Source organism: Loxodonta africana, chromosome 20 (genome assembly GCF_030014295.1).
Source record: "Loxodonta africana isolate mLoxAfr1 chromosome 20, mLoxAfr1.hap2, whole genome shotgun sequence".
Classification (NCBI taxonomy): domain Eukaryota; kingdom Metazoa; phylum Chordata; class Mammalia; order Proboscidea; family Elephantidae; genus Loxodonta; species Loxodonta africana.
In genome coordinates, this window is record NC_087361.1 from 67,954,870 (window position 1) to 67,981,655 (window position 26,786).

Below are 26,786 nucleotides of genomic sequence, written 5' to 3' on the forward strand. Positions count from 1 at the left end.
CAGGACCTCTTCCCTCAGTGGTCCAGGACCTCTTCCCTCAGTGGTCCAGGACCTCTTCCCTCAGTGGTCCAGGACTTCTTCCCTCAGTGGTCCAGGACCTCTTCCCTCAGTGGTCCAGGACTTCTTCCCTCAGTGGTCCAGGACCTCTTCCCTCAGTGGTCCAGGACCTCTTCCCTCAGTGGTCCAGGACCTCTTCCCTCAGTGGTCCAGGACTTCTTCCCTCAGTGGTCCAGGACCTCTTCCCTCAGTGGTCCAGGACTTCTTCCCTCAGTGGTCCAGGACTTCTTCCCTCAGTGGTCCAGGACTTCTTACCTCAGTGGTCCAGGACTTCTTCCCTCAGTGGTACATCTCCAACTAGATACAGTACTTGAAGGCCCCCATGATCCAGCATCCCCAAAGTAGGCTCACAATTCAAAACAGGTCTTCCCTTAAAACCCCCTTTGCCATCACAGATGCCACAGTTGTTCCAGTTCATCAGGTTAGAGGCACTGAGTCACCTCTGACCATTATAGCTCTTTACCTAATCTGCTATCCAGTCCTGTCCAGCTTCTTGAATACCTCCTGAATCCATTCCTTCCTCTCCATATTTTTTGCTATCACATTATGCATGGATTAGTCCAAAAGCTCTCATTCTGGCCTTCTCTGGCATAACAATTCAGTCTTCTATCACGTTTTTCCCTCACGTTTCTCTCCCCACACAGAACCCACGTAGCTTACCACCACGTTGCTGCATGAAATCTGAACTCCTCTGCTTGGCTGTCAAAGAGCCATCACTCTGGGGCTCACTCTACTTAGCTAACCGCATTTCCCACTGCTTTGGAAGATAGCTGTGCCTTCATAATATTCTGCTCTTACCTCTGTGAAAGCCCTTTTCACATGATATTGTTTACATGGCTCTCTTCCTCCTCAGCCCAAAAGATAAATCCCAGAGTTTATTTTAGTCTCCACAGAAATCAGCACAGAGTCCATCCCCAGCATGTATTTGACAAAGGTTTGTTAAGTAAGTAGGCTGCTGCTCAGGAGCACAGGAAGCTGTTGCAGTAAACTAGCCATAAAGTGATGGCTAAAGGAGTGGAGGTGACCCCCTCCTACAGGTTCTCAGAGCACCCTGTCCTGTCCTTTCATAGTACTTACCCAGCTGTAAATTATACACCTAGTCGCGTGTTTTGTTAATGTCTGTGTCTTTATTCTACTGTAAGTGCCACATGGAAGAGACAGTACTTGCTCACTGCTGTATCCCCAGGCACGATGTCTGTCCCAAAGGATTACAAGGAATGTGCAATGGATATTTGTTGAAGGAATGTGAAGAACCTTCCCTTTCCTGAAGCTAGGTTCCTCACTAGCCCATGGACTCCCCACCTCCAAACATTCCTGCCTCCTCTCAACACCACATGCTGTTCTCAGCTCTCATACACAAACTCTACCCTTACAGTCTAACCTAAGTCCCACTTGCTTCATGAAAACTCTCACTCCAGGCTCTTCATATCTCTCTGATGATTTACCACTGACCTCTCATCACATCGACGTTCTATTTAACGCCAATGCTCTCTTAATGAGATCACTATTGCTTTATCCTCTGATTGTTTCCTTATTCAAATATTTTCCCCCAACCAGATTTGAATCTCTATGGATACAAGCAGTGAACTTCTCTCGTATCTTCCAACACTTTGTATAATCTTGAGCAGTAAATATTCACTGGTTGTTTGAGGAAAAGATGGAGCTGGGGACCAAGTTTATCAGAAGTCAAGTCAATTCTTCCATCCTTGGAGAATACACCCTATTCCTCATACGTGATCTTAATCAGAGCAATTGAGATGACTTAGAGATTAGCACATCTGTGTTTCAATCTGTAACAGATACGCCTCTTAAACTGGGAGTATGGTCTTGTACTAAAAGTCAAATGCTATTTTAAACTTAGGAGGAGGTTACCAACAGACTAAACCCAACTCTGAATCGTTTTTCTAAAGTGAATGATTCCTCCCCGGAGCCCCCATTTATCACAGGCTATAATAACATTTTATCGTATCACAAAGAGAATAGGCCTTGGGAAAGATAAGGGATTCTAAGGGGAAAACATCTGGAGGACATTCTCATTCTGGCTTCTAGTGACTCATATGTTCTCCTCAATCTGGACCTCCATATTCATTCCTGAGAGCTGACATGTAAAGGATAATTTGTATCCTGTATTATCAGGGCAATTAAGGAAAATAGAAAATAGGGAAAAGTAAGATTCACTTGGAATTAATTCTTCAAATACATTCATTCATTTTCTCATTCAAGAATTTTACTGAGCAACAACTATATACCACATATTAATCCAGGCACTGAAAGATGAATCAGACAAGTTTACATGGTCCACTAAGGGAAGATAATAGGAGGGAGACAGTGCTGAATACCCCAAGAGAAGAACAAATAAAATGCTACAAGAATTCAGAAGACGGAAAATATTCTTCCGAGGAGATCAAGAAAGTTGGAACAGGTAGCATCTGAGATGGGTCTTAAAACATGGGTATGGCTTGGACACGCAGAGATGTGAAGAATGGGTGTATGAGTTCAAATAATAGAATAAGCAAAAGCTCACTGGGATGAATGTTCTGTATGGCTAGAGTATAGTGGAACAGGAGCTGGAAATAAGATTGGAAAGCATGCTGGGGACAGATGTAGAGGGACTTGAAGACCAAACCAAGAAGTCTGCACCTTCCTGAATATAGAAGTACTTCTCAAAGGTTAATGTGCACACCAATCACCTTGGGATCCTGTTACAGTAGGTCTGTGGGGCCCCTGAGAGTCTGCATTTCTAACATCCCAGGTGCTACCAGGGCTGGGAGACCACATCTTGAGTTTGCAGAACACAGGCAATGGGGAGTCGCGGAAAGCTTTGCCCAGAGAAGCTGCAGACCGTGGTCCTCAACGATGGCTGTTCATTAGAGTCACCTGGGAAGCTTTTACACTGTACATTACCCAGGCCCCATTCCCAGAGATTCGGATTTAATTGGTCTGGAGTGGGGCCCAGATTTCAGTATTTTTAAGAAGTTCTCCAGAGGATTCTAATCTGCAGCCAGGGTTGAGAATCTCTACCATAGATGATATAGTAAGTATTGCAGTCATTCAGGCAAAAGATGATGATGATCTAAACTAGGGCACTGGCAACAGGAACCCAGTGAATAGCCCAGTTGCATAAAATACTGTAACTGTAGAAGAAACAGATTTTAGTGCCTGCCTGGGCAGGGATTTAGACGTACAGCTACAACATCACTCATTTCTTCTGGTTAAAGGCAGTTTGGTAAAATAGTTAAGTGCACAGACTCTGGAGCTAGACTGCCTGCATCTGAATTCCAGCTCTTCCATTTACTAGGCATGTGCGTGTCCTTGGGCAAGTGCCTCAACCTCTTTATGCCTCCGTTTGCTCATTGTAAACTGGGGATAGTAACAGTAACTAACATATGGAGTTGTTTAGGGATTAAAAGAGTTAACCAAAGCACTTAGAACCATGCTTGGCACATGGTAAGAGATTTAAAAGTTTGATGATCACCTATTCTGGTCTCTCCAGGATGTTGAACTGCACGTACAACTGATCCAGAAAGGAGAAGTCCTTGAGGACCCTCAGGCAATTTGAAGTCACTGGATTATCTGGCTCATTAATCCAGCTGGATCCAGGTGGCCCACCCTGCCTCCCTACCCGCCACCCTACTCCCAAGACCTCTATGAGGAAGAGCCAGAGGTCCCTACTTGAACTGCTGGTCCTTAGTGCTGCGTGTCTTGGCCAGGAAGCGCTCTGCCAGCTTCTCCAGGTTGCGAGAGTAGTCCATCTCGATCTCAGCCTTCTTTCGGAAGAAGTCCTGGAGGTCCTGCAGCAGCTGCACCCGGAGCTCGCACTGCTGGTCCAGGCATTTCATCTGCTCTGTGAGCTGAGCGCGGATCTCTGCAGCAAAAACACGGGAAGACAGTCAGAGGGAGATCCCTAAACCAACAACCATACGTGTCAACATCCACTCACCTTCCATTTAGTCATTCCCTGTCCCCTGGAGAACTCAAAGGCCTTAATAAAAAACCTAAATCCTAACTGGGTACCTAATGGCCTTAATAAAAAACCTAAATCCTAACTGGGTACCTAATGGGGTACTTCCAAAAAGTCTATGAACTTTTTTCAGACTAGTGAGGAATACTGTGAACCAGGAATCTGTCCCATCATTTAAGAGAAACTGCTTATTAGACAGAATACTCACAGCTACCTTTTACTGAGCAACTTGCTGTGTTTCCGGCACAGTCCTGAAAGCCCAGAATAATTACCTCCCAGCCACCTATGAGGTAGGTGCTACTTTCACTCCCATTTTAAAGATGAGAAAACTGAGTCTTGAAGTCAAGCTATTAAGTCGTGGAGCTGGGATTCTAACCCAGGCAGGCTGACTTTGGAGCCCAGGCTCCTGTCTATATTGCTTCCTCACACCATTTCAAAAAGGTTTTCAGCAACTTTACAAAGTAGGGTGAGGGTCAGGATATTTTAACAGAGGTAGGAAAGAACTTGCCCAAGGTCAAATGGTAGCAATCAAGAATGAAACAAGCTCCCAGACTCTAGCCAAACAACACATTCACCGTAACTCCGATTCCATAGTTTCCGATATCACAGAATGTAAATCCATCTTCAAAAGGCTGACTTAGAGACTTTTCACCAGCAATTATCACTCATATCTCTGTTGCTTCACCCTCACCAATGCCTTAGAGCTTCCACTGTGTCAGAGTTAGAAACATTTCTGGTTATGCTCTAACTGGGCAGATCTCTGCTGGCCCAGAGTCCTCACACAGAGCTAGCAAAAACCCCTTTTCTCTGGAACTGCAGCCATAGCAGCTCCACAATGCAACCAGATCTGCCTCAAAAGCAATACTGCATTTGTTACCGACAAGACACACGGATCAGACAGGAGTGTAGCAGGCAGACCTGGCACCCACAGAAAGCAGCCTGCCAAAGCCAGGCTGCTTTTCAGCTCAGAGAAGGTCTGCAAAGTGTACCCTGCAGAAGGGATGTTCCGATCCCCATCTGGGTCAGAACAGAGCCATTTCTTTCATCCCCTTCGCCTGCAGGCCTGCTGAGTTCCAAGTGCATTAGGATGGGACAGCAACTCCAATCCCGGGAAGAACGAGCACCTGTATTAATGCCTTTCCTTATGCGAGCTCCAAATTCACTCCCAGACAGTATGGTGGTAACGCCACGTTACGCTACGCTGCGTAACACAAGGAGGGGTCTGGAGTTTCACCCAAGGTGTGGCTAAATCAGAAGCAAACCCTGGACTGGGCCTGTGGCGGTCAAAGGTTTGCCAACCGCTCCTTTTATGAAGCAGAGGGGCGTGTCAATGGTGCGTTCAGCTTTGCCTTGGAGTAGCTGGGGGGTCCATCATCTATTCCCATCTTTGTATTTCTGTTTTTACATACAGCAGTCTGCAGCACAAGTATTTGGTCTTTTGTGGGTGATCTTAGGCCCATAAATGCAGTTCTCACCTTCTTTATCCCTGCACCTCCCCCTCGCCAACCACCAATGCTAAGCAGCCCTGCAGTGACCTCACTTGAACCGAAAGCAAGCCCCGTGGGATTGCTGCAAGCAGACAGGAGGCTGTGCAGAAAGCCACCTACCTCATTGCTCCACAAAGCTCTCTTGTCCTGCTCTTGTCAGAGTCTGATTACCATAGGGGGTGGGGGGAAAAGATCTGCAGAGGTCATGTCAGGCATCTGGTTCCTAGAGCCAGGGATTTCGGGGCCTCTTACAGGCAGCAGCCTTGGTTGAGAGCGTTCCTGGAGGCATCTGTCCCCTTTCTATCTATCTGTTGGTGAAAAGCCGCCAGTAGTGGTCCGTGCGCTGGCAGGCTGTGAGCTGAGGGGGCGTTCAGATGCTCTGGGAACCTGCCCATTAAATAAGAACTGGGGCCTCACAGGGCTGAAAGGCTCTCCAGTGACTCAGTCTGTAACAGACGTGCAGATGGATGTGGACGGCACTGCGGCTTTCGGCTCCCTCCAAGTCACCTGAAACTCCTTTACGATTTGGCCTCAATAATCTCACTAGCCAGTGCAGCAGAACGGGACACGCAAGACTGGATGAAACCTCACCCCCATGTCGGAAAAAAAAAAGGAAGGCTAGGAAAATTCCCATGATGCCTGTGAAGTTCTAGAGGTAGGCCACCCCAGGGTGGTCCTGTCCAAGGAACAAGCCCTTCGCAGGAGGCCTCTGAGGTCCCTGAATTCACCTCAGAAGCCCCCAAGCACATCCAGCCTGCACACTTGGACTTCCGCTCTGACTCTCCCAGGTGCCTCGCTGAGTGAGTGGAGCCCTGGTGGCGTGGTGGTTGTGTTTAGCTGTCAACCAAAAAGATTGGCAGTTCGAATCCACCAGCCAGTCTTTGGAAACCCTATGGGGCAGTTCTATTCTGTCCTATAGGGTTCCTGTGATTCGGAATCAACTCGACCACAACGGGTTTGGGTTTTTGGCTTTCACTGAATGGGCAGCGCACCCTGAAGGGAAGGGAGCAAGTGTTTACCTCACGCCTTTTATGGGCCCTCATATACATCACCTCATTTAATCTTCACGAACAGCCTGTAAGGGATCTCCGATTATCCTGATTGCGCAGATAAGAAAATTGAAGTAAGATGGTAATTTACCAAAAGGTCATACAGTGAGGTAAGTGCAGAGCTGAAGCTGAATTAAGGCTTGCCTGGCTTCTCAAAGAGGTTGATAGTGGGGGCAGGAAAACAAGAGAAACAGAACACCAGTTTGGAGTCTCTGGGCGTATTTCTGAGTACATCATAGTGACTTAGGCTCCCGCCACTGGAACTTCCCCTTCACCTTGCACCTGAGGGGTGATTGAGCCCCTCAGAGTCAAGTCTGGACCAGTCCACTGACTCATGAGCTAGCCCACACCAGGGCTGGATCCCTTCCCTGCTTCCTAGATCTACCCTACAGGGCAGCTCTGCAGGAAATGCTTTCCTTAGCCTATGAGCACACGCTGAGGTCTGCCAGCAAGCCCTGAGGACCGGGAAAGTGGGGAAGCGACGGCCCCACCCCTGATCCGGGAGAAGAAAAGTCTCCGCTGATAGATACCGCCTGCCATTCTAGGACACCACTGAGCATCCTCCCTGCCCCCACCTCCTGGAAGGAGAAGGCTCCCTTGCTCCCACCCTCAGAGCATCTACGCGGATGTGTAAGAGACCCTAGCCACACCTGCCCCCAGCTGTGCAGCTCTAAGACAGAACGGCTGCCCTGTCCAGTGCAGAATGTGCTGCCTCAGGCTTTTGCTGCCACTACTGCTGTCGCTGCTGCCACAAAGACAAGCAATGGTTCCCAAGAAAACAGCTGTGCTGCCCCAGTGCTCTGTCCATGCACATAAGGGGCAGGAAACAATAGGCCACTGAATGCCAGCACGCCTGGGCCATGCACCCAGCCCAGAGGCCCCTCTGTACCCTGGCCTACCACCAAGCCACTAGGGCAGAAAGAAGAAAGGGGCAATTTATAAAAACGCGAAGGAATTCCCCGCAGTTCTCTCATGTGTTTAGGCGAGCCTGCACGTGCACATGTGTGCACCCTCACAGACACACACTACTCATGCAAAACGTTTGGCCCACGTTGGGGTCTACCAGACCAACTTAAGATGCTTCACAGGTCCAGTTTAGAAGGAAGAGAGTTCTTGAGAGCTATGGGGATGAAGGGATCCTTGTAGCTTCTGTCCCTAGAACTATATGAGAAGTCAAGCTCTAATTCCTAGAAGTTGTTATATCTAAAGGTACGAAAGAATTCCTTGTCCATCCACAAAGCTAAAGAGCCAAGGTTCCCACGAACTACTTGGAGTGGCACGTGCCAAAAACGAACTCCCCTGGGAATCCAACACTGCCTATTTATTCAGCAAATATTCACTGAGCCCCTACTGTATGGCGGGCCCTGTGCCAGGTGACAGGGACAGGCCTGCTTGACAGGGAAGAAGGAGAGAGAGCAAAGAACACTCTCACTGCCCTTGTGTTGAATGTTTTTTACTGTAACAAAGCCATGGTAATGAGAAGCCCCAAGCTGACAACTAAAGACTGAAAAATCATCAGTAGCAGACAAAAAGAAATCAAGCAACAAGTCTAAGAAAAATTCAAAATTCAAAAAATTCAAAAAAAATTCATATTTTTTTAATGATACTTGACTAAAAGGTGCAGTTTCTCTTATGAGAGGGACCAAAGTTTCCAAACAAGTTTCCTGAGGATCAGAGTTAATCTTTGGCTGATATTTCTTTCTAAGATCCAAGTAAAAATTAAACTCCACCACCCTGGAATTAAATAGTGGTGATGGCTGTGGTGGTTCAGTGGTAGAATTCTTGCCTTAATTCACGGGACTTACCATAGAAGTTATCCAACCCTGGGTTTGACTCCCAGCCAATACATCTTAAGTATAGCCACATCCATCTGTCAGTGGAGGCCTGCATGTTGCTATGATGCTGAACAGGTTTCAACAGAGCTTCCAGACTAAGACAGAGGAGGAAGAAAGGCGTGGCAATCTACCTCTGAAAATCGGCCAATAAAAACCCATGGATCACAGCGGTGTTGTGCACGGGGTCACCGGGAATCAGGGGCTGACTCAACAGCAGCTAACAAGAAGAAGACGGCCGGACAACCTTGTGAATTACATGGTTCAGTGGTTTTGGAACCATTGAATCCTATAATTTAAAAGGATGAATCTTATACTATATGAATTATATTTCAATTTTTAAAAATAGATTAAAATTTTCTACATGATACTGCAAAAACTCAACTACAAAAAGACAAATAACCCAGTTAAAAAATGGGCAAAGGATATGAACAGACACTTCACTAAAGAAGGCACTGAGGTAGCTAACTGATACATGAGGAAATGTTCACGATCATTAGCCATTAGAGAAATGCAAATCAAAACTACAATGAAATTTCATCACTCCGACAAGACTGGCATTAATCCAAAAAAACACAAAATAATAAATGTTGGAGAGGCTGTGGAGAGACTGGAACACTTAGAGACTGCTGGTGGGAATGTAAAGTGGTACAACCACTTTGGAAATCGATTTGGCGCTTCCTTAAAAAGCTAGAAATAGAACTACCATACGATCCAGCAATCCCACTCCTCGGAATATATCCTAGAGAAATAACAGCCTTTACACGAACAGATACATGCACGCCCATGTTTATTGCAGCACTGTTTACAACAGCAAAAAGAGAGAAGCAACCAAGGTGCCCATCAGTGCATGAATGGATAAATAAAAAAAAATACATTATGGTATATTCACACAATGGGATACTACGCATCGATAAAGAATAGTGAGGAATCTGTGAAACATTTCATAACATGGAGGGATCTGGAAGGCATTATGCTGAGTGAAATTAGTCAGCTGCAAAAGGACAAATATTGTATAAGACCACTATTACAAGAACTCGAGAAACAGTTTAAACAGAGAAGAAAATATTCTTTGATGGTTACGAGAGGGGGGAGGGAGGGAGGGTTGGAGAGGGGAATTCACTAATTAGACAGTAGATAAGAACTACTTTAGGTGAAGGGAAGGACAACACACAATACAGGAGAGGTCAGCACAACTGGACTAAACCAAAAGCAAAGAAGTTTCCAGAATAAACTGAATGCTTCAAAGGCCAGCATAGTGGGTGGGGGGGGTTTAGGGACCATGATTTCAGGGGACATCTAAGTCAATTGGCATAATAAAATCTATTAAGAAAACATTCTGCATTCCATTTTGGAAAGTGGCATCTGGGGTCTTAAATGCTAGCAAGCAGCCATCTAAGATGCATCAATGGGTCTCAGCCCACCTGGAGCAAAGGAGAATGAAGAACACCAAAGACACAAGGTTATTATGAGCCGAAGAGACAGAAAGGGCCCATAAACCAGAGACTACATCAGCCTGAGACCAGAAGAACTAGATAGTGCCTGGCTACAACCGATGACTGCCCTGACAGGGAACACAGCAGAGAACCCCTGAGGCAGCAGGAGAGCAGTGGGATGCAGACCCTAAATTCTTGTAAAAAGGCCAGACTTAATGGTCTGACTGAGACTAGAAGGACACCGGTGGTCATGGCCCTCAGACCTTCTGTTGGCCTTGGACAGGAACCATTCCCAAAGCCAACTCTTCAGACAGGGATTGGATTGGACAACGGGATGGAGAGGATGCTGGTGAGGAGTGAGCTTCTTGGATCAGGTGGACACTTGAGACTATGTTGGCATCTCCTGTCTGGAGAGGAGATGAGAGGGTAGGGGGGTTAGAAGCTGGCAGAATGGACATGAAAAGAGAGAGTGGAAGGAGGGAGTGAGCTGTCTCATTGGGGGAGAGCAACTGGGAGTATGTTGCAAGGTGTATATAAGTTTTTGTGTGAAAGACTGACTTGATTTGTAAACTTTCACATAAAAAAATTTTTTTTTTTTTTTTTTTAAAGTTTTTAATCCTACCAAAGAGCATGTTCTGTTGAGCACCATCCTCCCAGCTAAGGGGGAAATGGCCCAACCGACTAGGCATCAAAAGAAGGAAGGACTTTTAGGTTTCCATTTCTCCATGTGTATGGGCTGAATTTCAGTTCTGCACTGACTATTCCTAAAGCAAACCTTGGAAGCTGTGGTTGTGAACAGCAGCCTTGGCTGTGACATTGAACTCCACTGGCTGATCACCATTTCCCAAGGGCGTCAGATCAAAACCTGGCAAGGAGTGCTTCCATGCATAAGTTCAGACCCAGGCTCAGCAGACACATCCAGCACAGCTTCCCCCGGGAAGTGCTGACTTGGTGTCCCTGCTGAGCCCTAGGTACCCGTCCTGGGAGTTAGAAGGGGGCTCATTTTCTTTTTAGGTAGATGCCGAAGAGTCACAATAAGGATGAAATTAGAAGACAAATTAGTTCTCATACGATACTAATCATTTAACAAAAATATCTAGGGCCCTGCCATACCAATAATGATGTAGACTCTAAATTGTAATACCTGTCAGTGCGGGTGGCACAGTCCTCTAAAAACTGCCCTCACTCCAGGGAATTCACCAGGCAGCAGAGTACCGAGGGTGGATTTTGTTCAGCATACAGCCTTTCAATTCAGAGATAGTAGCCCCTTTCTTTCCTCCTTTCAGAATACATCTCTTTCTTCAGGAATTTTTCAGAATAAGTCATGTGGAATCTCCTTCTATGAATCCCACACTTCTGAGGAGAACGTGGAGGCGGAAGGGCAGGCTGGGAGAAAGACATAATCTTTCAGGAGACTAACATAGGGCAGGGGCTGCGACTCCCCCAGGTTCTATTCATAGGGCACAGAGCATGAGATCAGCTCAAGGCTCCCCATCGGGAACGTGGCCTGACTGCCAGTCTTTTTTTCCCAAATCTACCTCACCTGCTTTGAGCCTTTTCACAAGCACATGATGTCACCTCAGCCATCTTAGGAATATTAATTCCTATTACCTTTCCAGAGAGTTATATAAGAATACAATTGAGGCTTTCACTGGGCTCTACTCTTCGTATCTCTTACCAAGACCTCTTATCGCAACAGTAATCGGCCCCTCTCAAAACTGTTTCCCAGGAAATAAAATGCCAGAATGCCCTGCCAGGTCTTGCTCTTGACCCTGCTGGTTTGCCTTTCTATAAACTTACAGCTACAGAACTCGTAGTAGGGGGAGAGTCCTTAAAAATCCTTGTTGGACAGATGAGAGAATCGAAGTCCATTGAAGGGAAGGGAATTGCCGAGATCACACAGCTATTTAGTTACAGATCTAGGACTGGAACCCAAGCCTCTGGATCCCCAAGCCAATGTTCCTTCTTACTTATTGCAAACATTTGAGTACCAGCCAGGTGCTCTGGGAATGCAGAGACAAAAGGCCTTCCTAAAGTTAGCAGGGTAGTAGGAAAGAAACAAATAAAACCCTGTGAGAAGCAAGGTGAAATAAAATAAACATGGTCTGCAGAGCGCTGTGAGAGCAGAGAGAAGGGAGACACAGCACCACTCTCAATCCACTTGCTGCTCCGCCTCTTTCAGGAACTTCCATTGCCCCTTATCTAGGAGTAGTCAGTGCTCCAAGAAGAGGCATCGTGCTACTTTCAGTAAACCCGGAAACAGCAAACACTCTTCCTCAAAGGGCGTGACTGACAGACAGGCTTTTTCATCATTACTTTACTAAATACAACACAGAAATACTCACAGACATATTCCATCAGTTATTGCAATCAACCAACCAAGAAATATTTATTAAGCTTCCAGACTCTATGGAGGTGGCAGAAATTTACTGCTTTTCCTTCCTTGCATCCATGTCCTCCCCCTACTCTTAGTCCATGTGATTTTGGTAAAGCTGATTCTACCCCTGACCTTTCCAAAGATGGCAGGCATTACTGCCAGGCTTTGGTTGGGAGCTACCTATACCTGGGGATAAGGAGGGTGGCAGCCTGAAACTGCTGCCATCGTCTGGCCACGAGTGGAAAACAGGTTTGAGAATGGAGCTGGCCCAGAGGAGGCAGAACTGAGAGATGAGGAAAGGAAACTTGAGCCCCTGAATCAAGTCATGGCCAGAAGCCAGCTCTATCCATGGACCATTCAGTCACACCAGCCAACTCATTCACTTTTTGCTTAAAATGGTTTACGTTAGATTTTTGGCCACTAACAAACAAAGGAGCCCTAACGGATAAAATGAGGGATTCTAAAGTATTCAGAAGTATGAAGATCCCTGTTCTCAAGGAATTGGCAATCAATTTTGTGATCAAAATACACAAGAAATTTTTAAGAACATATAATTACATACTATATAATTACAGGAAGTCTCCAGATTATGAACGAGCTCCATTCCTAAGTCTGTCTGTCTTACACATAAGTTGGAACCTTTAGGTACAGCTCTACAAATGTTTGTCTTAGCATACAGTATATAGTATACCTTTCTATGCATAAAAAACATTAAAGAAAACTTCCAGACACACTAAAACATCTTTAACATAATGTCGTTGTTATAATAATAATAATGTTTTGATGCCTGTCACAAAGTAGTACCTGTTTGTTATTACAAACCACTGTATGTGCCTTCTCCACAGTTGAGGAGATACCTACAGGGCAAACACTGACAATACTCAGAAGATTCTGTTCTATAAAAGCTTTCAGGCCAATAAGATACTTTATAGTAGGCTCTGAATTTAAAAATCCATTCTCTACCACCAGGCCGCATCTCTGCTGGGTTTTGACCTTCCTCAGCAGAGGCGGAACCCTTGTGGCACAGTGGTTAAGAGCTCAGCTGCTAACCAAAAGGTTTGCAGTTAGAATTCACCAGCAGCTCCTTAGAAACTCCAGGGGGCAGTAAAAAAAAAAATTCTTATTTTTTTATAGGGTCACTATGAGTCGAAATCAACTCGACTGCAATGGGTATTTGGTTCGGTTTTCAACAGAGGCAGGGAGGGTTGGCGACATGGGAAGGACGGTGCTGGGGCCAGAAGGATCATTCCACCCATCACCTCTTCACCAGACCTGTCAACACCCCATGCCAATTATGAGGCCGCTGCCTTGGGGTGCAAGGGAGAAAGTAACACTCAGGATGTGCTAAGAGCAACCCAAGGTCAGGAATCTAAGACTGCCACCCACCCCCCAGCCACCAAAAGGCCAAGAACAACCACAAGAGTGAAATCCCCAACGTGTCAGGTAGGGGAAACAGAAGCCCAGAGAGGTGCTATGATGGCCTGGGGCTACACAGCACAGAGGAGGGGGATGGGCGAAGAAGCTGGGTAAGGGAGCATTGCAGAGGCCTGGCCGTGTGCCCAACGCGGCACAGTGACTGGCTGTACAAGTACAGCGTGGCACCCTTATCCCAGCCCACCATGTGGAGCAGAGCCCATCACTTGTGGCATGTGGATGATGGGTCTAGCAGCCCTTTCCGAGCTGGAGGGAGGCAGGTGCCATGTGGGTTCTCGGCTCGCTGATGGGGCGGCTGGGCGTATCAGGTCACAGGGGCCCACCTGCTGCTGCAGCACTTGCCCACGTGGGAGAAGCACTGCCCAGGGTGGGAGCCCAGGGGAACACCAAGTCAGTTTTTTCCTGATAGATTTTAGAGTGCCTGGTTCCTAACTACTGTTTACATAAATTGGATGTTCTAACCAGGCGACTGCCTGTATACAAGATATATAATTATGTGTTATGTAAATGTATGTATGTGTTAAGCACATGACATTAAGAATAAATCCTACAAGTGAAAAGTCTGAGGACTCAGGAAGACCAGTGGGGACCAGCATTATTAAAGTAAGGCTTCTTGAAGAAGACTGTAGACTCTTTGAGAAGAAGAAATTTGTTTTGTTCACCACTGTCATGGATTGAATTGTGTCCCCCAAAAATATCTGTCAACTTGGCTAGGCCCAGTATTGTGTGATTGTCCACCATTTAGTCATCTGATGTGATTTTCCTATGTGTTGTAAATCCTACCTCTATGATATTAATGAGGCAGGATTAGATACAGTTATGTTAATAGACGAGACTCAATCTACGAGTTTGGGTTGTGTCTTAAGTCAATCTCTTTTTAGATATAAAAGAGAGCACAGAGACAGGGGGACCTTATACCACCAAGAAACAAAAGCCAGGAGAATAGCACATCCTTTGGACCCGAGGTCTCTGCACTGAGCAGCTTCTCAACCCAACCAGCAGCCAACACTGATGACAAGGACCTTCCCCTAGAGCTGAGAGAGAGAGAAAGCCTTCCCCTGGAGCTGGCGCCCTGAGTTTGGACTCTAGCCTCCTGGACTATGGGAGAATAAATTTATCTTTGTTAAAGCCATCCATTTACGGTATTTCTGTTATAGCAGCACTAGGTGACTAAGACAACCACTGTACTCCTAGGACCCAGAACAATACCTGGTATATAGTAGGTCCTCAAATTTGTAGAGGGAAGGAAGGAAGAGAGGGAAAGAGGAAAAGAGAAAATAGAAGTCTGAACTAGTATTAAACCCAACTCATAGCGACCCTATAGGACAGAGTAGAACTGCCCTGTAGAGTTTCCAAGGAGCTAGTTTCCAAGGAACTAGTATTAGGAGTAGAATATCATTAACAGAAGGGTGGAGAGAATATTGTAGAGGAAGATAGCCTAAATATAAGCCAACAGATGGGAATGTGGCCCTTTGTGGGGCAGTGAGGAAGATGACCTGACGAGAACAAAGGGTGATGATGGCTGGCATGGTCAGAGATTAGGCCCACAGGGAGGAAGAGCTCCAGGGGCCAACAGAGTAGTTTGGGCCAGAAATGGGGCTGGTGAAAGTTTGTGTCACGATGAAGACAGTAAACAGAGTTGAAGAAAGATCAGAGTGGAGAGGGTATGCTGGATGGATTCCTAGGCCTACTAAATTAAAGAAGAGAGTGAGCATTAATGAGCAATAGGCGGCTGGACGATACAGAGGTCAAAACAAGTAGGAGAATTCCATGAGTGGAAAATCCCTGCACATACTAACACTAAACATTAGCAATAAAACATACTTTAAAGCCAGTGATTCCAAACTATCCCTCCCTTACAGGGGTAAGTTCTTAGTTATCTAGTGCTGCTATAACAGAAAATACCACAAGTGGATGGCTTTAACAAAGAGAAATTTATTTCCCCACAGTCTAGTAGGTTACAAGTCCAAATTCAGGGCATGGGCTCCAGGGGAAGGCTTTCTCTCTCTCTCAGCTCTAGAGGAAGATCCTTGTCCTCAATCTTCCCCCAGTCAAGGAGCGTCTCAGGTGCAGGAACCCCATGTCCAAAGGACGTGCTCTGCTCCCGGTGCTGCTTTCTTGGTGGTATGAGGTCCCCCACTCTCTGCTTGCTTCTCTTTCCTTTTATCTCCTGAGAGAGAAAAGGTGGTGCAGGCCACACCCCAGGGAAACTCCCTTTACCTTGGATGAGGGAGGTAACCTGATAAGGGTGGTGTTACAATCCCACCCTAATCCTCTTAACATAAAATTACAATCACAAAATGGACGACACCTTAGCATACAATATTGGCACATCATCATTTCAGGTTTAGTTCCACAAGCATAAACCAAGCACCTAATAATTACTGAAAAAAAGATAACCAAGGAGGGCCAAGAGATTCACTTGGCCTTTGAAATACCTATGGAACATCCCATTGGAAAAGGAAGCTTTATTCTCATTCTGGAGTCCTCAGGTGAAGTCAAATCTGGAAACATACTTTTGGGAATCATTAGTAAATAAATGGGAGGAGGTTAACCATGAAAGTGAATGCAACTACCCAGACAGAAATAAAAGAGAAGTAGGCCTGAACTGAAGGATAGCCCCATTTAGGTGAAAAGCAAAGGAAGAGGAGATAGGAAAGTGAACTGAGAATAAACAGAGATCTACAAATATGTCCAGAACTACAGAGCATTTAAATAAGAGAGCTGGGCAAAGAGTTCATTAACTTTGGCAAGCAGAAGACCATCATTACTGACGGCCTGCTGTGCTGGATCCAGCTGATGCATCACCCAAGATGCACACGGCTGCCTTGTGCATCTTGTGCATCTAACACAGCTTGTACTGCTCTGCTTGCAATGGCTGTTGGTCATTGGCGACAGCACCTTGCCTTGTAGCCATGCTGCACACCTCTCAATTCCCACCTCAGAGTTTCTCTGTTGCCACTGAGGCATGAGATTCGGAGGGACCTGCTCAGCCACCAGTCATGAGACCCAGAAATGCAGCGGAGTTGAAGTTCCATGAAATTAAATTTTGACCAACAGAAGAAGGGAGATGATGAATGAAATCTTCTACCTCCTTCTTCCAGTAGACTGTTCAGAGATGCAGTAGCTTCATTTAGTTTGTCTGAAGATGTCCCACAAGATGGAGCAATCAGCCTCTCTCAAAGCTTTGGCCAGCTTATAAACAGTCCCTTGTATTAGTTCTCCACCACCAATCTATCAGTTTGTCCTCCTCTGGTGGCTTGTGTGTTGCTATGATGCTGGAAGCTATGCCAGCAGTATTTCAAATATCAGTAGGGCCACCCATAGTGGACAGGTTTCAGCGGAGCTTCCAGATTAAGACAGACTAGGAAGAAAGGCCTGATGATCTACTTCCAGAAATTAGACAATGAAAACCTTCTGGATCACAACAGAATAATGTCCAACTCACTTGCTTGGGACATGCCATCAGGAAGAATCAATCATTAGAGGAAGACATTGGACTTGGTGAAGAAGAGGGTCAGTGAGGGTGAGGAAGACCCTTGGTGAGACGGATTGGCACAGTAGCCGCAACAGTGGACTGGCAAGTGTGCTGGCAACTCTGAGGATGACGCAGGACCAGGCAGTGTTTTATTCTATTGTACACAGGGTCGCTATGAGTCAGAGTCGACTCGATGGCAGCTGTATATCTGTAACAGCTCTCCCTCCTCCCCTGTCTTACACTCCTTTCCCCGCATTCCTGTTTCCCTGGATGGCTCTCCCAAATAAAGTGTTACCACAAAAGCTTTTGCATCTCGCTCTATTTTTCAGGGAACTTGTACTAAAATACCCACCATTGTTCTAGACACTAGGTATACAGTCCCTTCCGTGATAAAACTTGTATTCCACTGAAAGAATCCTTGAGAACAGCTAACCAATTCTTTTTCAAGTACTCAACACATGTGCTAAGTGACTGGTTTAGTTATAACAGTGGATTTAGTTGACTACAGTTCATTTTCTATGGAAAGATAAGATGACTCCACAAAAATTACAAACAAGCACGTTTTATGTGTTTAATAGTAATCGCAGACACTATTTATTAAGTGCTTCCTATATGCCAGGTATCCTTGATACATCTTATCTCATTTAATCCTGAAAACACCCCACTGGGGCAGGTTTGCAGTGAAGAGCACAGACTTTGCATTCAGAAAGACCTGGGTTTTAATGCCAGCTCTGCCACTTGTTATCTATGTGTCCTTAAACAAGGCACTTAATTTCTCTGTGTCTGTGTCTTTATTTACAAAATGGAGTATGTAACAGCAGCTACTTCATTTGATTACTATGAAGAAAAAAAGAGATAGTATGTAAAAAGTGTTTATTATATGTCTGGTACCTAGTAAGCACCCATTAAAAGTCAACCATGATTACTCCATTACACAGATGAGGGACCACCAAGGTTAAGACAGATCAGTTAACTGCTCAGTCACCCAGATAGTAACAGATCATGACAGTTGAACCTAGATGTGTTCAATCCCAAAACCAGTGCCCTTAACAACCCTCCTATGCCCATGAGTCTAGAAGGCCAGATAAGGGACTCCCTTTGCTTGTCCTTCATACCGAATCTAGCTGGCAATGCTGACTGAGCAACAAGAACGATGTCTGAATTTCTTCAACTTATCCAACAAAAGTCCTCATTCTTACTGTCTTTAACTCCAAATTTTTAAGTATGTGTTGGGGGTAAAGTGTGGAAACACCTTTTTTCATTTCTTCTTGAATGTGGTAACAGCAAAAAGTCAATGCAAACCACCTGGAGAAGCTATTGACATGGACAGCAAAGTCTGACCTTGTAGCCAGAATGCCTGGCTCCAAAATGCCACCTCCATTGAATAAAAAGAATTGAATTAACCAGTGGCTTTCAAACTTTTGCAGCACAATACACACACACCTTTGAAAACAAACACTCCACGAAAAAATACTCATCCTTAGTTCACGCCAGAAAGACATTTCGTATGTCTTTTTAAATCCTGGTTGTGACCCACTAATTTGATTTCATGATCTACTAAAGGATCTCAATTCATAGTTTAAAAAACTGGAATGAACCACATGACCACCAAAGACAAAACAAGAATACATAGTCTTCGAACCTTTCGGCCTTCCTTGTGGTTATTATTAAAACAGAAAGGGTCTAAGTTTCACTTCTTGCTGGAAAAGAAACGGTACTTTCTGGATCCTCCTCCCATTCCCTCCACAGTTCACTTGAGCACTACAATTTAGAGAACACATAGGGACCAGCAGGCACATCCTGCCTACACAACTCATCTATATTGCCCAATCCAAGGTGCTACCATCCTGCACCACGGAGAGCTCTGTGGCCCACTATCTCAGTTTCATCTTCCTGATTTTTAGGCCCGGGGACTGTAGTTACCCATAGCTCCTTTGCAGCAAAGAAGTTGCTGATATAATACAATAAAACAATGCTATTACAAATTTAATAAATGGATTATAAACTTATTCATGGTTAGGTTTTTTTAGAGTCCTTATCTCTTAAAAATTTTTTTTTTTTTTTTTTTTATCTCTTAGAGATAGGTACTGAAATATTGAAGGATAAATATTGGCTGGTGTTTGCTTCAAGTAATGGAGGGGAGTAGGAATGGGTGATGAATACAGATAAAACAAGATTGGCTGTGAAGTGACAATTATTGAAGTGGGGTGATGTGTAAATGGGGGTTCATAATACTATTCTTTCTACTTCTACCTATGTTTGAAATTTTCATACTTAAAAGTGCGTAAACATCTTAATGGCATGTAAAAAAAGGCTTGAGAGATTCACAGTAAAAGAAACAGAAGATGAATGGAACAGAAAAAATATCCAGAGGTATAATACAGGACATTTTTCCTAAAATAAAAAAACTAAATCTGCGTATCAAAAAGGCCCACTACATACACCAGGAAAAATGTAGATAGAACAATTGTCATCAAGACATATGATATTGAAATTTTTTGAACTTCAAGGATAAAGAATTATTTAAGCATCACTGGAGGAAAAGGAACTCTTCTAACAAAGTAGAGGAGATAATTAGGTTGGTCTCAGACTTCTCCATAGCAACATTCAAGACCTGAAGATTAGTGGAGACATGTCTAAAAACAAATCTGAGGGAGAGCAACTGTGATCCAAGAATATTATGGCAAGCTGAGTCACCACTCAAGTATAAAGGCACAGATATTTTCAAACTTGAAAGTTCTCAACCACGAGCCCCTCTTGAGAAATAGGTATCCCTACACCCAAGAGATCAATCAAAACAAAAACCATAGGAACAGGGGATCCTTGGTACAAGAACAGGTGGTTAGAGACAGCAACAAGAGCAAAGAACAGAAGAGTGCAGGTCAAAAGGAAATGTCAGAAACCCGGCCAAGGAAAAACTACATAAAAGCTAGAAAAATTGGGAAGAAAGGTGTAAGGAAGTGTAAGAATATGAATCATCTTATCCTTCCAGGCAGAGAATCAGTTGATCGGTCTAAAAGTGAAGGTATAGCTGAGAATGTAGTTAAAAATATTAGTAATGACTCTAGCCTCCTAATGATTTTCTTAACCTTAGAGAGAACTTTTTTTTTTAGAGAGAATAAAATTTTTCTAAAGTTCTGCAGTTCCTTTGCTTTCATTTCAGTTTCTTTTTTTTCTGTTAACTTCAAGTAAAATTAAATTATTTTTATTTTTAAAGCACATATGGTAGATGCCATTCTTATAAAATGATTTCACTCTCACCAGCTACCCTTCTGTTTATGTGCACCCAATGTTAATACTGGGAGAGAACGAACGCCCACACGTCACCATCACCAAAGCCAGCACCTCACTCCCTCCCCACCTACCCTGTCAGGGCTTCTCTCCTAGGCCTAGGCTCCTGCCTGCACCCTAGAACTCACCCCTTCTCACCACTCGAGGCCTGTGCTCATAAAATTATACACTCTTATTTTCTATATCATCATGTTTCCTTCTCTACTGGATCATTGTTGTCATTAGGTGCCGTTGAGTCAACTCTTGACTCATCATGACCCCATGTCAGAGTTGAGCTGCCCCATGGGGTTTTCTAGGCTGTAATCTTTACAGAAGCAGGTCTTTCTCCTGTGAAGCTGCTGGGTTGGTTTGAACTACCAGCTTTCTGGTTAGCAGCCAAGCGCTACCAGGACGCCTTACTGGATAGTTACCATCAGCAAACAGACATACTGTATGTTCTCCCATCTTCTTAAATACAGAAAACAAAACCAAAAACTCCACATTTTCCTTGACCTCCCTCCTGCTCCTCAGCTACTCTTTCATCTTTGCTTCACTCTACAGTAAAACTCAAAATTACTACCCATAGTCCCTGTTGCCACTTTCTCTCTTCCCTTTTCCCCTTTAGAGCACTGTCACCAGGTGCACATCCCTCCCATTCTACTGGGAAGGCTCTTGGCGTGGGTGGTAATGACCTCCACGTGACCGTGGACTACAGGCGACTCTGAGCACTGGACAGAGGTGATCACCCTGGCCCCCAGGACACCATGCTCTCCTGATTTGTCTCCTGCTTCACTGGACCCTCATTCTCAGTCTCCTTTGCTGGACCTTCCTTCTCTTCCCCAACCTCAAAATGATAAAACACTCCAGGGCTCAATCCAAGGCCTCTTTTCCATTTCCACTAACTTCCTAGCAGATCTCATCCAGTTCCTAAATTTGTATCTCCAGTCTAGACTTCTTCCCGAACTCTGACGTTTCCTCTTGGATGTCTAACAGATACCTAGAACTTAACTCGCCCAGGCTGGAACTCCTGATACTCCCCAGCCCCCGTGTTCCCTATCTTGGTAAGTAACAACTGCCAAGGAATCCCCGGGTGATATGAACAGTTAATGCACTCAGCTGCTAACTGATTCTAGTTCACCTAGAAGCACCACGGAAGAAGGCCTGGCAATCTACTTCCCAAAAATCAGTCACTGAAAACCTAATGAAAAATTCTTAGGAATAAATCTCACCAGGGACATGAAGAACTTATACAGTGAAAACTAAACATAAAACACTGCTGAAGTGATTAAAGAAGACTCAAAGAATGGGAAAGATGCTCCATGTTCTTGTATTGGAAGACTTAATTACTGTTAAGATGACAACAGTACCCAAAGCAATCTACAGAATCAACACAATCCAATCAAAATTCTAACAGTCTTCTTTACAGAAATAGAAAAATCAATCTTCAACTTTATATGGAATGACAAGAGGCCCTGAATAGCTAAAACAATGTTGAAAGAGAAAAACAAAGTAGAAGGACTCACATTTACAGATTTTAAAACGTACTATACAGCTAGCATAATCAAAACAGCCTGGTACTGGTATAACAATAGATACACAGACCAATGGAATAGAATTGAAAGGCCAGAAATAAACCCACACATCTATGGTCAACTGATTTTTGACAAGGGTACTAAGTCCATTCAATGGGGAAAGAAAAGTCTCTTCAATAGTACTGGGAAAATTGGATTTCCACATGTAAAAAAGTGAAACAGGATCCATGTCTCACAACATAGATAAAAACAAATTCAAAATGGATTAAGGACCTAAATGTGCAAACTAAAACAATAAAATTCTTGGAAGAACAAGCAGGGGCAACACTGTCAGGCTTAGCTTTCAATAATGGATATCAAATATAATAACAAAAGCACAAACAGCAAAAGACAAAATAAATAAATGGCACCTCATAATAATTAAAAACTTTTGTTCATTAAAAGGCTTTAACAAAAAAGTGAAAAGACAAGCTACTGACTAAGAGAACATCTTAGGAAACCACATATCTGACAAGAATCTAATAACCAAAATATACACAAAACTTTGACAACAACAAAAAGACAAATGACCCCATCATAAAAAGGGCAAAGGGCTTGAATAGACATTTCACCACAGACAACATTCCAATGGCCACCAAACCCATGACAAGATGCTAAGTATCATTAGCCATCAGAGAGATGCAAATCAAAACCACAATGAGATACCATTTCAGTCTCGCTGCTGTCAACCAAAAAGGTCAGCAGTTTGAACCCATCAGCCGTTCCATGCAGAAAGATGCGACAGTCTGCTTCCGTAAAGATTACAGCCTTGCAAATCGTATAGGGCAGTTCTACTCTGTCCTACAGGGCTGCTATGAGTCAGAATTGACTCCAGGGCAGTGGTTTTAGGATGGCTAAAATAAAAAAAAACAGAAAATAACAAATGCTGGCATGGATGCGGGGAAAATGGAACCCTTATCCATTGCTGGTAGGAATGCAAAATGGTACAACCATTGTGGAAAATAGTGTGGCATTTCCTCAAAAAAACTAAAAATAGAACTACCATATGATCCAGCAATTCCACTCCTAGGTATATACCCAAAAGATGTGAAAGCAGAGACTCAAAAAGAGATATATACAACAATGTCCATTGCAGCACTATTCACGATAGCCAAAAGGTGGAAACAACTAAAATGCCCATCAACAAATGAACAGGTAAACCAAATGTGGTACTTACATACAATGGAATACTACTCAGCCAGTAGGAAAGATGAACTCTTGATACATGCTAGAGTATGGATACAGCTTGAAAACATTATGTGAATGAAATAAGTAAAACCCAAAAGGACAAATATTGTATGACCTCACTTACATAAAAAGTCAAGAAAAGGGAAATGTATAGAGAACAAAGTTTACTTATTAGTGGTTACCAGGAGCAGCAGGCAGGGGGAAAAAGAGGATTAATGGTGATAGAAAAATCACATTGATTAAGGGTAGGGTTGCATAGCCTATTATTTAATTGCTGTCAATAAGTTGTATACCCGTAAAAAGTTGAATTCACAAAAGTTGTGTGATATTATTTACAACAACGACCAAAAAAAAAAAAAAAGGAGTAGCTGTTCAGGCTGCTTATGTACAACCAAATACCTCATGGGATTTGGCTCCTTGGTTTGGAGGGTTAGGGTCATGGTTTCATGGGACATCCCAATTAATTGGCCTCTTAACTTGTTTAGTGCCTCTGTTCTACTTCCAAGTTCATTGTGTAGTACCTGAGGTCTTAAAAGCTTTCAGGAAGCCATCCAAATCATAACAATTGATCTCTATTCACCTGGAGCAACAGAGAAAGAGGAGTCAGGAATAGAAGAAGGATGTGAAATGTGTGGCTAATTGCCCCCATGAACAACTGGAAGAACTAGATGGTGCCCAGCTACCATTACTGAACATTCTGATCAAAGATTCCATAGAAGAATCCTGGTCAAAAGGGGGTATATACAGAACAGAATATCAAATTATCATGGGCTCTAGACTTTCTGGAGCCCACGGAGGGTGGAGGAAGCCCTGAAACTATTGCCTGAGATAATCTTCAAACCTTAAACCAAAAATTTCCCTGAAGTTATCTTAAAACCAAACAATAGTTTAGCTTAACTAGTAAAAAATGTCTGCCTTGAGCATTATGCTCTTTTAAGAACTATCTATATGGAATCTAACTATAACAGCAACTTGAAAGATTAGATTAGAACTGTAGTGGGCAGTGAGTTTATGTTCATGAGGTAGGAACAACTCAGAAAAGGAGGGTGAAAATGGTTGCACAACTTGAAGAATGTAATCAATGTCACTAAATGGTACACGTAGAAACTGGTGAACTGGTGTATATTTTGCTGTATATATTCTCAACAACAACAAAATAAATAAAATTCAGAAAAAAGAAAACCCTAGGGAGCACAATTCTACTCCGACACACATGGGGTGGCCATGAGTTGGAGTGGACTCAACAGCAACAGGTTTGGTTTTTGTTTTTTCACCTGCCAGACAAGATAGTTATTACTGACTCTTCTCGCTGAAACTCCCAATTCAATTCATCAGCAAATCTTGTCAGTTCTACCTTTGAAATGTGTCCAGCAGCCAACCACTTCTCATCTCCACTATTCCCAACCTTGTCCAAGTCAGTATCATTTTTCTCTGAATTACTGCAGTAGCTTCTCGACTGGTCCCACTGCCTATGCTTGCTCCCCTGTAGTCTACTCTTGATACTGCAGCCCTTCTCATCACCTTTCAATGGCTCCTCAGCACTCTCAGGAGAAAACATGAAGTCTTTACTTGGCTAGCCCCTGGATACCTCCCCAGTCTCACTGTTAAGTTCACCCTTACGCAGTCACAGTCCAGTCACACTGGCCTCTGTGTTCAAAGAATATGCCAAGCACACTCCCACGTCTGGCGCTTTCCATCTGCTATTCTCTCGCCTTGAAGCAGCTTCCCCCAGTATTCACATAGCTCCCTCCCGTCACTCAGGTCTCTGCTCAAATGTCACCCTCTTAGAGCAGTCTTCTCCAACTACTCCGAGTCGCTGACCCTCTCTATTCCCTTACACTTTTATTTTTCTTCACAACACTCATCACTACCTATCATTATAAATCTACTTAGCTGCTTGTTTATTATCTTCTCTCCCACTAGAATATAAGCCCCATGAGGGCCAGGTCTTCGCTTAGCTCACTGCTCCCTGGGGCCATACTGCCTGACACATAGTAAGCACTCAATAAATATTTGTTCAATTAATAAATGAAGAGATGTTTTGGTATGACAGGATTTGGAATGATGTATTACTGACGTCCCTGCACTTTTCAGTTTTGCTTGAATATTTTATAGTGAACATTTCGCACATTTGAAAAACCAAGAGTTATCTTTTTAAAACTTAAAAAAAGAAAATCAACCAAAAATCAAAGGAAAGCTGTATTATCTAGTCAGATCACTATATTTGGACAAGTGTTTCCCCCATTATTTATGAAAGCCACAAAAGAATTCACAATGTAATGCCTACAGGGCATCTTTCATAATTAATGAAAACTTTTCAGAAGAAAACTTCACTGGAACAGAAGTTTTAATTGCTCAGGGCTGACCAAAAGCCTATAAAGACAAGGCTCCCAAGTGAGAATGAAAATTGGCAAGGTCTTCCTCAATTTCATTTCCCACTTTAATACTTTTTTCAATATTGCTACCATAATCCAGATGCCAGAATCTAGGCTCTGTCAGTACCCTGCAAAGAAAAAAATGTGATGCTCCTCAGTAATACTTTAATAGAAAGTAAATGTATCACTTTCAAATAAGCTGATACTTTCTGAATGTGCAGTATAACCAGAGTCACAGAATCACAGGGGCCTGTGAGAAGAGTAAGAGGTGCCCTGGGAACCCCGATGACACAGATAACCAACCAGCTGCCACTGAGCCGACTCTGACTCATGGCAGCCCCACCTATGTGAGGGTAGAACTGTGCTCCATATGGTTTTCATGGCTGATTTTTCAGAAGTAGATCGTCAGGCCTTTCTCCCAAGGTGCCTTTGAGTGGGCTCTGACAGCAACCTTTTGGTTAGCAGTCAAGCATGTTAACTGTCTGCACCAGCCAAGGACTCCTGTGACACATGTACCCTAGAAAATGTTCTTGTCCCCATCCCTCCAACCAAAATGCAGGAGCACCTAGCGTGTCAGTCAGCAAGTGGTACGATCTGTCCCCACACATCCGGGAGACCCGAGGAAGGTGAAGAGCCGGGGACTATTCCCTGTGTCACTGGTGAGTGCGGCCCAACAGGATACACAAGACCTTAGCAGTGCACAAAACCAGGCCACAGCCAGTCTCTCAGAGCTCCTTACCTCCCCATCTCTGGCGGTACTTGCATCGTCTCCTCTTTTTATGAGGAAGGAAGCAGCAATAGCCTCTCTGCTCTGGAAATGTGGGCCAGTAATCTGGTTTCAGAGGATTTGCCACAGAAGTTATCCAACTCTGGATGGGATTCAAAAACTGATCTCCTAACACTCATATTTAAGATTTCTAAGGCTGTTGAACAAGGGCTAATCTGAGGACCTCTTCCCCCAGGAGTTCACACAGGCCATCCAGGGCCTTCATACTGTTGAAGGTGGCGGCTTCCTTTTCTATTTTAAAAAATCAATCACCTAATTGTTTTCTTAATTTTCCTTCCACACTGGGCAGCTTAGAGCCTCTGAATATCAAATAAGTATGCACAACGGTTAGTGTCAAGTGAGCCAGACATCACTAACCAGGCCAAGGTAGTTTTGAACATTCTACAGTTGTTCATTGTTTTAATTCTTTGTCATATAAAATTTTAATACTGAATTAAAGATAAGAAGCCTAAGAACACTGTTATGGATTAATTACGTCCCCCCA

The 26,786-nt window shown here is 44.0% G+C and overlaps 1 protein-coding gene across 13 annotated transcripts in view; it reads right to left on the reverse strand.

Annotated features, from left to right (window-relative positions):
* SRGAP2 (SLIT-ROBO Rho GTPase activating protein 2) overlaps positions 1-26,786 on the reverse strand; it is a 299,295-nt gene that overhangs the window by 186,031 nt on the left and 86,478 nt on the right. For all 13 annotated transcript variants that reach the window (XR_002785789.2, XM_010590263.3, XM_010590261.3 and 10 more), the window contains exon 3: positions 3,730-3,922. Coding sequence is in view for 12 of the 13 variants with exons in the window: in XM_010590263.3 (XP_010588565.1) it covers positions 3,730-3,922 (193 nt within the window). In the remaining variant the exon portion in view is untranslated. The remainder of the gene's footprint in view (positions 1-3,729; positions 3,923-26,786) is intronic.